Here is a 16,026-nt window from a genome sequence, read left to right on the forward strand (position 1 = left end):
TCCATTTCCTACTCATCCCCCTTTCTCCTTAGCCTACCCTGAATTCAGGAAAGGCTCGGGGGGGGGGGGTATGTTGGCAAAAGTCTAAGATAAAGCTCTTTGATCCAGCGGTGACTTCCATCAGCAGAATGGGAAAGGAGGCAATTGTTACAGTATTATTATTATTAATAATATTACATATATATATTTATACCCTGCTTTCCCCCCTGACAGGACTCAAGATGGCTTACAGATAAAGACAGGAACCGCTAAAAATTAAACACTGATAGAATTAAAACCATATATATATAAAAGCCCAGTAAAACCATACAAGTATTTACAATACAATACAGCATGGCACCAGCCCTTTCATTACAGGGAATTCCAAAGTCTGGGAGCTGCCACCAAGATGGCCCTCTCCTGCGTCCCTACCAAGCTTGCCTGTGAAGATAGCAGGACCGAGAAGGGCCTCCCCCAAAGATCTCAAAATCCGGGCAATTTCTGTTAATCCCTCTCTCCACCTCCTGCCACAGACCCCTTCCCATGTTCTTCTCAGGGGTTCACCAACCCTTTGTATCAGTTTCTCAGCAAAAGCTATAGTTGGCAGCAGCCTGGATGAGGGAATAGGGCTGCTGCCCATGATCATACATCTATGTGATTGGTGTTTGTTGTATTATGGTTCTGTTCTGGGTATTTCATTTCCTGCTCACACTAGGGGGGAAATGAAGCAGGAGGTATCCTCACATTCACAGTAAACCATTCTATGGCTTACCACAGCATGTAAACTGGGCCAGTCTCCTCCAGGCTATTGATTTGACTCTTGAATGTGTATATATTTTCATTAGAAGAACACCAATATCTTAACTCTGCTCAACTTCAAGTTTACTGCAAAGTAACAAGCTATATTGTTATATAAATATATGACTTTGTATTTCTTATTGCAGAGCTGAAAGCAAGGCTTGGCCCCCTAATATTTTAGAAGATGGAAAAGCACAAGCTTATCGAGTCAATGTAGAACCAGAGCCACAGGTATGTGACCCTTTGACACTATACTATCTGTGCCATTTTATAAGATAAAGCAGGAGACTACTTCCTTTCACCAATTAGCTGATCAACAAATAAATAGACACATGAGATGAAATTTTAAAAGATAACATTTTTAATGTACAAAGTGCTTTCACTCGTATCCCAAATATAGTGGTACCTTGGGTTAAGAACTTAATTCGTTCCGGAGGTCCGTTCTTAACCTGAAATTGTTCTTAACCTGAGGTACCACTTTAGCTAATGGGGCCTCCCACTGCCACTGCGTGATTTCTGTTCTCATCCTGAAGCAAAGTTCTTAACCCGAGGTACTATTTCTGGGTTAGCGGAGTCTGTAACCTGAAGCATCTGTAACCTGAAGTGTCTGTAACCTGAGGTACCACTGTAGTGCCAAGTGACTGTTCATCAGCACAAGGGTTTCTACTTATGCAACAGGACTCTCCCTACACCCCTGCTCTGGGTTCTGTTCTGGATTCCTCCAACCCTCTGGAGCAGATTTGGGGAGTGTGCAGTAGGAGGGGGGGAGTCGTCTTGCACAAGCAGAAATACATTTACTGTATTTCATTCATGTTCACTGCAAACCTTGGCTTAGCTACCATGCCACACTGAGCTAAAAATCTTGCTTTTCTCATGATGTGTGATTGGAATCAATTTGTGATTCTCTCAAGCACATGTCACAACACACAATCAGTGTGGTACATTGTTCTATGAGGCCCTCCTCCAAGCCTCTGGCTGAAGTGAGGTGGGCAGCAAGGGGAGGCAGGGGCTTTTCGATTGTGGCACCTTGTCTTTGTAGTTCTGCCCAAGACAAACTTGCCTGGCATACTATCAGTTCACTTTTTCAGCACCACTGGGGTGCAAGCGCACACATACAAAGTCAAATCTTTTGTTCTTCATCAGGTTTGCTTCTCTGGTTGATTTAACATGAGAAGCGAAGTGGCATTTAAAGATGTTGTGGTGGCTAGATTGACAGCTGAAATTAATCCACCTACTACCTGCACAGGAAATGGTGGTGATAAGAAATGCTTTGTTCTTTAACAGTTTTCACTTTTTCACTGTAGTTCCTGGATTACTGGAGAATTTGACTGCTAGTGCCAAAATAGGGTTCTGAGTGCATCTTGTGCTAATTGCTACGAATGTCTGATAGCAAATTAGACTGAGTAGGAAGTTCAGCTTCAGTGACACTTTAGCCAAAACAGCTCAACACTTCTGCCTGAACAGAGCTGCAGTAGAATACCAAAAGCCCAAGTGCACCAACAACCTTTTAACATAATATTTTGCCACTCAGTTAAATGAGCTCCTGCTGACCATATGCGCAAGGGACTCAACAGAGAGAGAGGGTTAGTCACTAAATCAGATGGCCATTATGTACAAGGTGTTGAATGATGTTGCGTACATTGGGGGGGGGGTGCTTTAAGTCATTACATTCCTTGCTTTTCAGTTTACATTTTCCTCTTAGTATTTTTGGTGATATGTACAGTGACTTCGTATGTGGAGCCAGCACAATCTGAAATGAGGAAGGGGGAGGGGAACAGCAGAGATGGTGAGGACTGTAAATCTCTGGATTTATGGGAGTTAATCCATCAGACAGATTGGAGTAACACCCTAGGGTGGGGGGAACAAAGGCTGGTTATAAAGCAGGAACAGGAAAGAATGTCCACTTCTGGTCCTTATCGCATTTTTACCCATAACTGCATTCAATTTCTGCATTATTTTTAACAATCTAAAAAAAAAAGTTCCCAGAATACAAGAGGTGCAGATCAGGTCTTTCCAGATAGAAACTTGTAAGCATCAAATCCCTCAAGAATTCCTACTGAAGAATATTAGGTGATCTGACTGAACTCAGCGACACTTTGTTCTGAACAGACACACATGGGATTGTGCTATAACAGACTGAGCTGTAAACCAGGGAGTGTGCTGCTTCTGCTATGGGTTTAGGAAAGCCACTATACTGTCAGCCACTATTCCCAACCTCCATATTCTGCAATACTGAGATGATCATACTGACCTACCCTGCAGGGTTGTTGTAATCATGTGTGTAAAGTGCTTTCAGAATTCTAAAGCACTATACAGCTCGGGTTGCATACGCTTCAGGTTACATACGCTTCAGGTTACAGACTCTGCTAACCCAGAAATAGTACCTCGGGTTAAGAACTTTGCTTCAGGATGAGAACAGAAATTGTGCTCTGGCAGCGTGGCGGAAGCAGGAGGCCCCATTAGCTAAAGTGGTGCTTCAGGTTAAGAACAGTTTCAGGTTAAGAACGGACCTCCAGAACGAATTAAGTACTTAACCCGAGATACCACTGTATATAAATGCTCCTAGTGTGGTGTAGTGGCTAGAGTGTTGGGCTAGGTCCTGAGAGACCAGGATTCAAATCCCCATTTTCCTCTGCCCTGAAGCTTACTGGGTGACCCTGAATCTGTCGCTGTCTCTCAGCCATTACCTACCTTCTAGGGTGGTGTGTGGATAAATTAGGGAGGAAATGTGGAATACGAATGTAACAATAACAACTCTCCTTTAAAAACTGCAACACCTATCTCTGTACCTGAACACAGGCATTTTTCTCCTCTAAAATAGAAAGAATGCCTGTGCCACTGAGGAAAGGAAATCATTAGTATAAACTCTTCTGTGCTTTGTCTCTTATAGATTTTTTTTTTAGTCAAAATACACCCACATGGTGCTAATAAAAGAATGGGTTGTTTGCTTTCTTGACCACTTGCATAGTGCCGGATTTGACAGCTTGCTGGCATAACAGAGATTGGAAACTCATGTTTCAAACTGTGAGGTCAGACTCTGTTCTTGTTAATTGACAGTAGTTGCTGATTCCTGGTCATTAGGGAGAAGTGGGGAGGGGGGAGATTGCTGGAAAATGGGCATTAGCTTTGTGGAAATTCACAAGGCTGAAACGGGAACAAGGAAACAAAGGGTTTGGCAATACATTGCAGAGCCTTTCACTGCAAAGTCACTGGTTCGTTTCCAGTCCAAAATAAAAGTGATCAAAAGGTTTTGGTGAATTTAGTCTTGGGTGTCTGTGGTCAAAGTTCCCTGATAGTAATAATAAAAACGTTAGCCAGCCAATGGAACCTGGTATTTAACTATCCATTCCTCTTGATTACAGCTTTATCAGAAAGGCCTTGGGGTCTCAAAAGCAGCACACAGAGCCCAGATTTGTTTGCTTAAAGTACACATCACTCTTGGCTTCCGGTGAAATAAACAGCTACTTTTTGTTGGGCCAGTCATACCACCCACATAAGTGTCTTTTCATTTGTCCTTTTGAAGTCCTACAGGACAATAGTTATAGCATTAGTGTCATTCTACTAGTCTAACATGCCACTTAGCTGTGTTTATTTCCTGTGGAACAGAATTCTCTTAATGGAAGCACCATGAAACAATGAGTTAAATATTAATTATTTTTTAATAATGTAGCTCCAGTTTCTCCTCTTCAACAGACAAAGAAGATAATGTTTCATTTAGAGATGATACTTAAAGCATGTTTTCAGTTGTTATTCTTAACATAGAGTAAAAAAAAAAAAAGAGCTATAAATGAGCCATGACGTTTCTGAAATAAATGGCAGGTTGGGAGACGCCACTAAACCATTTTGAAAACAAATTCCTGCTTCACTCATGAAAATTGAGCAAGCCTAATTATCCCTGCATTTCATATGAAAACAAGCACTTACAATACTACATCTAGCGTATGTTTCATTCTGCTGTGCTAACTGTAATTGGTTGCATATGTAGTAGATGTATTTGGAAAGCAAGGCTTTTAAAACATAGCTGGTTTAAAAGAATTTATCATAGAACCTTAGGGATGATTTCCTTTACCACTTGAAGCTGCAATGCATATTTGGTTTATTTCAGTTCACACTAATGTCCCAGTTCTTTGCAGGTGCCACACATGTGGGACCAGATTTTCTGCATGACATTGGAAAAACCACCCTAAATCCGTATTTAGATGGGACGGAATTCAGGGTGGGGAGCCGTGGTCCACCCACTTATTTGGGGCCTGCCTTTGTCTTGAGTTAAAATTCCATCCTGGGGTACGAATAGCTGTGTGCTAAAACTAGGTCCCTGTGCTTCATGGTTACTGCACAGAATCAGTAGGCACAGCAATTCCAAGTGGTCACCATGTGCCCATATGATTATGTGAATGGACTTTTACTCAGGATTGCTTCCTTGGTTATTCTTTCTGTTCTCTTACTTCCCAGTGATAGCAGACTTTTCATAATTTTCATTGCAGTTAACTTGGAGTAAGGCATAGAGGTTAATTGTGATTGTCATCCACATGCCTTGACTAGGGAGCTTTGGAACAGATTTCTCTTATTAGCTGACAATTGGAATGAGAATGTCCCATCTGTATGGCGTGTTCTGTTCTGGCAACCTTCTAGTATTAGCTGATGTGGAAATGATCCCATGATATGGAAGTGGTGGTGGTCCCTTTGGGGATATACTTTAAAGTGGTGGTATGAAGAAGATCCCACTGAGTCAAATTCAAGCAACATAGTGTTGCAGGCCACCCCAATCTCCGAGTGGTGTGAGATTCGAGGAGTTGCAGGGGGTTGTGTTTCCTTTGGAATGAGAAATAGTAGAGACTGTGGCATCTTTATGATATATACTTTATTTAGCGTATTTATACATATATACAGCCTGACCCTATAATGGAGGAGTTCACAGCATTAACACTCCAAAGAGTCTTATTTCTCCCATAGTCTTGGATTCAAACAGAAATCAAACATTGCTCCTACACTTTCTCCAGCTTGCTTTTCCTCTAGTTCATATCACTCCAGACTCTGGTCTCAACTTTCTACCTACTTGCAATTTGGTCTTTCTACCTTTTTGCAAGTTGGGAGAGGGGCTCCACCCAATTGTCATCTCTCACAGAGCCCCTTTGTTCCTCTTAATAGCCCATCACCCGGGTGATTGCCTTACCAGGAAGCTAGCATAGAATGTATTTTAACTCCTGCTGGATCCAGGGCTTAGAAGGGTGTTGGTATACAGCCTATTTTCCCCTGCCTAAACTCATAACACTACATCAGTGGCTCCCAATCAGCTAAATAGTCTTGTTTTTCAAAAGCTAAGCTTACCCCCTACTTTTGAAAATGTTGATATCTCTATGTAGTTTTTGTTATGTGAATGGTGCCCCTGGGTTGGTTACGCTGACCCCGCAACTAGGAACCACTGCACTACATAATATGTGGGCCAGCATGGGTGACAGGACTGCCTAACTACTGCCTACACTAGGAGCAGCTAACCTTTTTGAGCCCAAGAGCTACATAGGTCAGCTCTCTAGGGCCCACATATAAGTATGCATGGCCGTAGCCAATTTTTTTTGAAATGAACTTAATTTCAACCACTGACACATTCTTCTTATTCCTCACCTATTTTGCACATATAACAGGAGAGACGGGAGATTTAAAAAATTCACTGCCAGCTGACATTGACAATAAGAATATTCCACCAGTGGTAACTTAAATGTATAAACAGTCCATATGTCCAAAAAGATATCTAAACAGGATTGGTGACTATAAACATAGAAAGGACTATGAAATTTTCAGTCCACTGAGTAGTAGATGGTGGTTGTTTATAATTCCAGCCCTGCACTATATGGGTTGTATTCAACTAAGTCCTACTCAAAGTAGACCCATTAAACTTAGTTGGAGGAATTCAACAACACACTAATTAAAGTCACTTAGCAGTGTACTATTTACGCTGGAATGGCTTGCGCCAGCAGAATGGCTTGTGGAAGAAAAGGCACAAGAAGTCAGCATGGTCCTTGTGTCTGATTGCACAACTGATACTTCCTGATGAGCAAAACGTCACACAACAAACCTCCACTAGCACAACCACTGCACTGCATTTCATATTGTGCAACCTTTATTTTTGTCCTTATGCTAGGCTAGTGCAACAACTTTTGCACTGACAGTTGGAGAAAGTTGACATTAGGTCAATAAACCTAAGTCGTTTGTGCCCACTAACCTCAGTGGGTCTACTCTGACTAGGCCTGGCACTGAATACCATCCATAGTTTCTTTTCAACCATAAGGCCTCACAGGATACACTTTGTTCATTATTCATTACTAACATTAAATATTAAATTCAACAATTTATTAAGAAAGCACTAGCCACTAAACTAAGAGCGTCCCCAAACAAATAATTATTTTAATTCCACTTCATAGCTGGAAGCTGCTTTCCCTCTTACTCACTCACACAATTAATTTCATTTCAATTTACTTCTGAGCTATAAGCGCCCTGTACCTCCCCCACCCACATAATTAAATTCATTTCACAAAGCACTGGCCTGTTTACTCATTTCACTTTACAAAGCACTGACCTTAAATTACATTGAATTGTGCTATTTAAAAGTTGCTGTTCAGTGTCCCTTTGGGTGGCTCTGAATGCTTGTTCTCTCCTTTGGTTGGCATCAGCTGTCTCCAATTGCTGATGGAGAGATATGATCTCTCCTGATTGTTCCTAAGGGGAGCCAATGCATGAAGCAGCAGGAAAAACAACATACTGAGGTTTCCAAGTGCTGCAGAAGCCCTTGTCAATAAGGAAGTGACAGGCATCTTACTGGATATGTTGCTGCTACCACTTCTAACAACTTTAGGGGAATTTAGGGTGCTTTGGGACCCTGTGAAAACTCACTGAACAACTAGATATGACAGTGGGAGACAGTAAGGAAAAGGAAATGATATTTAAATAGATTTCAACAGAGCCACCTTGGAATGGCTTGGTAACATGGACTGGCTAAACACAGAAGAATGGTTTTTATTTGTTTTCATTATTTATGCTCTGTAAAATGCGTTCTTAATGTTGTACACCTCCCTGGGATATTTTGGTAAAGGGCGGTATATAGATCTAATAAATAATAATTTTTAGTTGGAGTTGCCTCTCTGGAAATCGAAGGCAGGATCAGTGGGTGTGTTACGTGTTGTAAGTGTCCATTCATTTCTACTACATTCTACCTATATAATTGTAAATAAAATAATGAAGATAATGTAAGTCTTAAGTGCTGTCCCATTCCAAGGAAACTGTGCCCTGAAGCACTGGCCCCAAGTCTCTTCAGCACTTCAGCAATTAGGAAACAATGTTATTGCCAGCATGAATTGAGATATTAATTGTACCATTCTCCTGGGCAAATAAAGTTTTCTTAGTTATAGTGACCTTTCTATAAGATACAAGCTGGGGTGGGGGGTGTAGTATTGTATATGAATCTTTTTGGGAATTATACAGTATCAAACAAAAACAGCATATACTGCATAAAATCTCCAAATGAATTCAGTTAAATGTATCACCAAAGAGAAAAAATAGTTTTCATACTTTAGAGAAAACAAAATATGAGATAATACCCTGGCACAGTCCTAGATTCCCAATCACACGGGAACTGCAGGCTTGACTGAGGGCTGATTTAATGGTAGAAACATGCAGAAGCATTACAGCTACTGTTATTCAAATCAACCATGAATGGAAGGAATTTGTACAGAGTTCTCTCCCCACCCCCCACCACAACACCACAACCATTCAATGGCATTACTATTTTGGAGACAACTAATTCCTTCAGATCAAATTGCTAGAGTGAAAAAATGGCAACAAAAAAGATTAACAGTTTTTTGCTTCTTCATAAAGGTGGCAATCACATTAAATATTGCATCAAAGCAGGATAAATAGTATAATATAATGATGTTCTTGCTAGTACTGGCAAGACCACTAAATTAATCTCAGTTACATAGCTTAGCCTGTTGACACTATTAGGAAAGTTTTGTGTATTGTCAATAGAATCATAGAACTGTAGTGTTGGAAGAGACCCTGAGGATCATCTAGTCTAGCCCAACTCCCTACAATATAGGAATATGCAGGTGTCCCACATGGGGATCAACTCTGCAATCTTGGCATTATCAGCACTACACTAGTCTAACCAACTAGGCTATTCAGCTTTTGCATCACGACCCGCACCCCATTGTTTTGCTGTATTTGAGCATCATATGAGCCATGAAGGGTTAAATAGGGAAATGGACAGGGGTATGTATGCCCCCCAACTTCCTCAAGCTGCAAGAGAGTTTTTAAGTGAGTTGAGCTGAATTCCTTGGTTTAGTCTTGTTTTGGTCTCTGTGCAGGAGGCAAGGGGGAAGCTAGAGATCCAGTACTGTACAGGAGGCTAGCCAACTCCAGAGGATTGAGGAAGCAGTCCAGTATCAGGGCAACCCAGAAACAGAGGGCCTTAAGAAGAAGCCAAAGCCAAGTGGAGTGAAACAGTTTAAAAGTGGGCACAATGTAACAGCAGGGCTGTGAGACAATGCCAAAGTCAAACACAGCGCAGCAGCCCGAGGTGTAGTAAAGATTCCAAGAGCAAGGTGCTAGCCGAGGTCAGTATCACAGGATCAGTTGGGACAGGCGTCAGAAGCAAGAAGCTGGGTTGCACAGAGCTAAGGTCCTGCACTGATCCAACAGCTAACAAGTCTGCAGCTGTGGTCACCCAGACCCCACCCAGGCCCAGCTGCAACTGGTAATCTCAGACTTCTAGGTTCCTTGCTTCCAATGAGTCCTTTGCTCCCAAGGATGACTCTTACTCCTGAGGAACCTGGTTCTTTGGGGCCTTAAGGCATGCTCTCTGTTGAATGAAAGTCAGTAGGGCACCTCCTACAAGAGCACAGCCATTGCAGGGAGCATTTCTAAGTGCATTCAAGTAAATGTGCTTGAAAGCTATCTTCAGACCTTTTTGCTAATTACTCAAAGATCCCAAGAGCAGCTGGTCTGCTGCGGGATGTGGGGAATGGGGTTTGTGTGCCCACCCCTGCCCTTCCCCCTGATTTAATGCCTGCACATGGCTATTGTTACCAGCACATACCATAAGTAGGAATGTTGCTAAAATAAATGGGGGGGAAACCCAAGAGCAGATTGTTGGGTTCAACGTGAAAATTTGGGGGAGTTCTTGGGTTTACATTTCTTGGGTTAAAATGCAGCTGCTGCCACCATGATCACAAACAAGAGGGGTTGAGTGAGCACTGAACTACTCCGTGGGTTACAGCAGTAGCATCAATAGCAATGGTTTGCTGGCCCTCGCAAACCGATGTTTGTCATTGTCATTATTAACATGGTTGGCACCTCAGGTGTCTAGTCCTAGAATAATCCATATCTCCTAGAGGATTTCCAGAGTTTTAGCAGATATTCTCATGAGCGCAGCCAAGGGGGGGACAGTTGCTCCCCTAAATCAGTAAAAATCAATAAAAAATATAGCTAACTGAGGTTCTGCCCCCCCCCCCCACAAAAGGCCTGTTTCTTTTAACAAAAATCCTGGCTACACCCATGGATATTCTTCATAATGAGCAGCAGTACTATATTATTTTCAGACCCGGTCCAGTGGGGTTGACCATCACAAGTTTTTCCATCTTATTTAACCATAACTATCCCCAGATAAGCAAAATCTGGAGTGGCTGAATCTCATGAACGTTAGATTTTCAGTTACATTACAGTGAATTTGTATAAGCTGTCACTTAAGCCATTTTTAATCTGCTACAACTGATATCTATACAACAGTTTCTCTCAAATCAACCATCTTAATGCCAAATAATTACAGTATATGTTAAAAATGCAGCATTTAGATCAGGAAAGACTTGTTTCCAGCTGAAATGTCTTTTTCCTGGCTTCCATACCTCCTGCCCTGGCTGCAATAAGTAGGCAGGGCTGTGGATGTGGTCCTGGCTGTGCCACTTCATCAAGTATTACTGGCCTAGAATTGTAGGCAAACGTGCTGCTTGCAAATAGATTTGGGGAGAAGAGTTTTGTATGCTTTCTGTTGCTAAAATTGCTACAGTTGTGTAAAGTTCAGCTCCTTAGTTTTGCTGTGCTTTACCTATGTGGCCAAAGCCCATGGGAGACATAATGAAGGCCTTGGTTAATAATGTTTCTCTGTTTTCCACATAGTCACTTCCTGTGAATTAAGCACTGTGTAGTCATTTGTTACCATTTTCATACAGCTCCATTTGTAACCAAGCAACCAATATTGTAGGTAAATAATTCTGATCACAGTGCAATACTTTGGTTGTTCTTCAGGGGAAAAAATTCTGCGATTTCCCCCCCCCCCCTTCCCCTTTTTAATGTGGCGCTGAATCATTTGGAAAATCCTGTTTTTCATAATAATATAAAAGGGTAATTTGTCCTGTGTCCCAGATAAGAAAAGTTGTTTCTCACAGTAGGCTCTACGCACAAATCATATGATTATTTACTAGATATGCATTTTAAATTATTATTTCAAATATCCAATCATTAAGGTTACCATATGTTCATGGGCTACATTTTAATTAATGTATTTTAAGACTTTAAAAAAACAACAACTACCACCACCTGGAGTCAGAGTCACTTGAAATAAAACATTAGTATAATATATGTCATGGACCTAGGAAAATGCAAATAAATGTCTAGTAAAAACAGAGGTGGTTTATTTTTAAAACAGGATCATATACAAACTTGAAAGCTAACATTTAGGCCACTCTATTATCTTCTCTGACTGTTTGACACAATTTAGTTTAGAACTTTAGGTTCCTCACACCATAATTTTAAAACTTTATCAATATGAATATAGAGATTTTTCATTATTCCAGATTCATAGTTGAATTCTGAATAAAAACTGCTTGTTGGCTATGGTATTCCATGCAATCTTGATAAAGGAAGAAAAAATATAATTAAAACAACTTTTTCAGCAAAAGATGAACATGCAGATTTTAAGAAATTAATGCTATATTCAGTTTCATTTAATATGACTACAGAATTTATTATTTCTTAGGAACTGACCATCGGGCCCACAAACAAACAGGGCCACAAATGATCTTTGTAACTCAGCCATTTCAGTCTAGCAGTTGTCAGAATTTTTTTATGTTAGTAAATTGGTAGATCCAGATGGACAATAGAAAGTGCTTGTGTTTAAATATATACTCAATGATATATACTCAGTGAAGTACAAGTAGAATGAAAACAGTTGAACAGAAAAGTCCTTATAAAACTGAAAACTAAATATCTAGAACCAGGCACTGACGTTGGTGGTGTGATGCCATATATAGGGACCAGTGACTAAAGGCTTAATGGCCTAATTTGAACCTCAGAGGAATCCCACCTACAGGGGCACCCCTTCCTGCTTCACCACCTGAGATGTAATGGAAATATGTCCTCTTGTCCCCCACACTGCCTCACCCCACCACTTCTGCCCCCACTGTAATGCCGCCCCTTTTCACTGAACCTGCAAGGTGTTGCTGCTTCTCTTCCCCACCCTGGGGAGGGGAAGACGAGAGGCAACACAGCATACCAGAACACCTTCCTCTCACCAGTGAGAGGGGTGCTCTGGCAGTGGTAGGAAAGGTGCTGCTGCTGGCTGCTACCGCTTGCACTTCCCCTGTCTGAGGTGGGTGCTTTACCCTGCCTCATTGGTGGGCTGCCTTTGATCACCTGACAATACAGAGGCAGTTGGTCAATATAAATGCATTACATGTACGTGGGGAAGGCAATGACTGTAGGTGGCAGAATGTTCTGCAAGTCTTCAATGGGAGTGGAGGTTAGGCCTAGATCACCACTGCCTTCATCTCCTCCTAAAACTCTTATATAAGTAGCTCTTGCCGTCTATGGGCTGATTGTTGTTAGAACCATTTCAATGCAGGAACAAACCTCTGAAGCATCCCGGTGACATGAAAGTTGCACCCAAGATTAAATGTTCTGTTAGTAAATAAATGTTGAAATTACAGCATTGGAAAAGTTACTGTTTTGTTTGTTTGTTTGGCGTCTTCGGTGTGACTTGGCATGTCATGTCCCATCTTGCAGAGGATAACCAGACCACATTCAGAGCAATGCTTGCAAGGAATGCAGTACAGTGGAGCCTCCCAAGACGGAATTAATTCGTTCTGCGAGTTTTTTCGTCTTGTGAATTTTTCGTCTTGCGAAGCACGGTTTCCCATAGGAAATGCATTGACGGTTTCCCATAGGAATGCATTGACGGTTTTAAGAAAAAGGCGCAAGACGTTTTCGTCTTGCGAAGCAAGCCCATAGGGAAATTCGTCTTGCGAAGCAACTCAAAAAACAAAAAACTCGTCTTGCGAGTTTTTCGTCTTGCGAGGCATTCGTCTTGCGAGGTACCACTGTATTTGGCACAACTCTGTGCATTTGGAAACTTACATATGAGTGCAGGCCTGCTTGCTTGGATTCTGTAACATTGATCCAAATGGCAGTATTTTGCTTTAGAAGTGATATATGCTAGATTTAAGAGCCAAATGAAGTGAGAACCTTATGCTTATGCATGGTGTTTTGTATTCCTGATATCACTGAGTACCTGGAGTTGAGTAGGAGGGATATTCTCTTATTCAGCATGGTTGCAGAACCTAAGCAATCTTGAATTACTATCATGATTCTTACCATTTTGGATTCCAGTCAGTGATTAAAGGGATTGGACGGCCTTCATTCTCTTCCATAGAACGTGTTCTGCAAAACTATTTAGAGCAAACTTTTACATTATTTGCGGTATTTATTAATTCAAAGATAATTAATAGTTATCTTTGGACATAAGATGTATTGTTCTGTAAAGATTGTAGATTTGGGGTGAATAGAACCATAATTTTATCCATAGAAAGATACCCTTTACAATTACCATCTAGGTTTATTCTAAAATCATTCAAAACTTATTTTCCAACTGTTTTATTCCTTGAAAATGAAATATTGCATATCAAAAATAATTTTAACCACTGGGATCTACAAAATAGAAAAATATAATATGAATGTTACTACAACTTGTTTGTGAAATATTTTAATGCAGTTTATTTTAATAAATAATTTTTAATAAAAAGGCTATGAGTCTAAATCTTCCAATCATCCACCATCCCACTTCAAAGCTTGTGAAACCTATTTTGCCTTTTTAAATCACAGTTCATTAAGCATTACAACCACACAAGCCCTACTGAAGTTAAGGATGGCTAGGCAGCATTTGGCAGATTTGTATCCCATGTTACGATAGTACTGGAGTTTTCTCAGCAGGAATTTGAGTACTGAAGATATATGAGGTACAGTTACAGAGCACGATTGTTTAAGCAAAGAAGAATGACTTTTCTTTCTAGACCATTCTTTCACTAGAGATGTGGCACAGATTTGTCTAAAAAAATAAAGTACTAGGCAAATAACAGAATAAAAAAGACTTTTGTTATTAGTGGTGCAAGGCAAAGGTTGGCTTCCTGTCAGAAACAAAAGGAGAGCACAGCAAATAGGAGAAATTATTGGTTGCTTTTCAACTTCATGGGGGGTGGGGAATGAACTGTATATACTAGTATCTTCAAACATGTTTTAGGAAGAAAAGGATTATATATATTTATTGAAAAGCCTATGAGCTGACTTTGGTTGTTCCATTCCATATATCTATTTGAATGGAATGGAATGGAAAATTCTTTGTTAATTATGCTTTTCAAGGGTGTAGAGAGACACCACTAAAAATTTTTCTTGTGCTGGATCAAATACATGTTTGAAAGCTTTGCAAGCATACAGGGCAAAAAAGTTAGTCTAAATAAAATACTGTGTACTGTGTTAGTTATTTGAAAACATGCCAGGCATATTCTTCTAGCACCCAAGGTGCCAACAGCCTAACATGTCAGAATTTGGTCCATTTTATTTTACTGTGAATGCTTGCATCTGAATAAGTGTTTATTCAGTTCAAAAACTTTGAATGCTTCCAGAAATGAGTTGTTGCAATGAAGTTGTTTGAGAAAAGGTGTTACTGTAATTCCTTTTCTTTTTGCTGTATAAGAGCCCAGTTCATATATACATTGAAGAATCCAAATGGACAACCATTTACATTATGTCAGTATAGAGGTAGCCCTGCCAAGTGAGTTCTGGAATGGTCTTCCAAATAGTTCAGCTGAGATTATTCCCAGTACTACACACAGTGGTTAACAGTGGGAAACTTGGTAACAATGGGAAATAATGACCAATGTTTTCTACTGTTAGCATCTTATAATTTTTCAGCCGCAGAATTTTCCTGTAGACGACATGAAGAAGTTGTAAGGGCCTTCTCGGTAGTGGTGCCTGCCCTGTGGAACTCCCATCAGATGTCAAACAGATAAATAACTATATGACTTTTAGAAGACATCTGAAGCCCTGTACAGGGAAGTTTTTAATGGTTCCTGATTTATTGTGTTTTTACTATTTTCTTGGGAGCTGCCCAGAGTGGCTGGGGCAACTCGGTCAGATGGGCGGCATATAAATAATAAAATTATTATTATTGTTATTTCAATTTACAACAACATTAATATAATTATTTTCAGCTTTTGTTAAAGATGAAAGATTATTCCAGTTGTTACAGGGATTCATCACTATTTGGTTCTTTATTTCCAAAGTATTAGTTTCCTTGGTCATCTTTCAAAGGTTTTGTCGATGTTCCTATCAAGTATGGCAGCCAAAAATGTTTACAAAAGTTGCATGAAAGGTGCAGGCAACTCTTGTGAATAATTATTTTTCTACCAGAAAGTGCATTCAAAATAAGACTGATTTATCACACACAATTCACACCCAGATGTTTCATACATTGTAGCAGCTTCAAAGTTATTGAAAATATATGGGCATACTGTGTTGCCCCGACCATTTCAGCATATGGAAATGATGGGGAGGGGGAGCTCAGCACCAGTGGAATTCCAGTTTCACCTACCCATGACAAGACAATTGCATACATGTGTTTGCAAGATGCTGAATTCAATCCAGATCAGCTTTTGTCATGCCACCACACATATTTCATTACGCTTGTGCTGGCAGGCCAAGGGCCAACTCATGCTCCGTTCCATGCAGGGCGGCAGTGTGCATGTGGCTGCCTTGTCACAAGCTGAACAAGGATGAAATCAGCATGGGTTGAACTGTTCCCTGACCATCACATGGTGAATGTAATTATCAGAACAGGCAGAATCTCGACTTAAGCAAAAGTGAAGACAGTCCTTATTTATGTAAAGCACAGCATCTTTTTTTTGGGGGGGGGGGGGGGAATTGAGATTAGCT

General features: G+C 40.6%; 1 protein-coding gene across 1 annotated transcript in view; it reads left to right on the top strand.

Moving 5' to 3' along the window:
• PDLIM4 (PDZ and LIM domain 4) overlaps positions 1–16,026 on the top strand; it is a 59,403-nt gene that overhangs the window by 22,808 nt on the left and 20,569 nt on the right. The window contains exon 3 of the mRNA XM_083428748.1: positions 924–1,008. Within this exon, the coding sequence (XP_083284874.1) occupies positions 924–1,008 (85 nt within the window). The remainder of the gene's footprint in view (positions 1–923; positions 1,009–16,026) is intronic.

The sequence above is a fragment of the Podarcis tiliguerta genome (genome assembly GCF_965153285.1).
Source record: "Podarcis tiliguerta genome assembly, chromosome: 2".
NCBI classification, from domain to species: domain Eukaryota; kingdom Metazoa; phylum Chordata; class Lepidosauria; order Squamata; family Lacertidae; genus Podarcis; species Podarcis tiliguerta.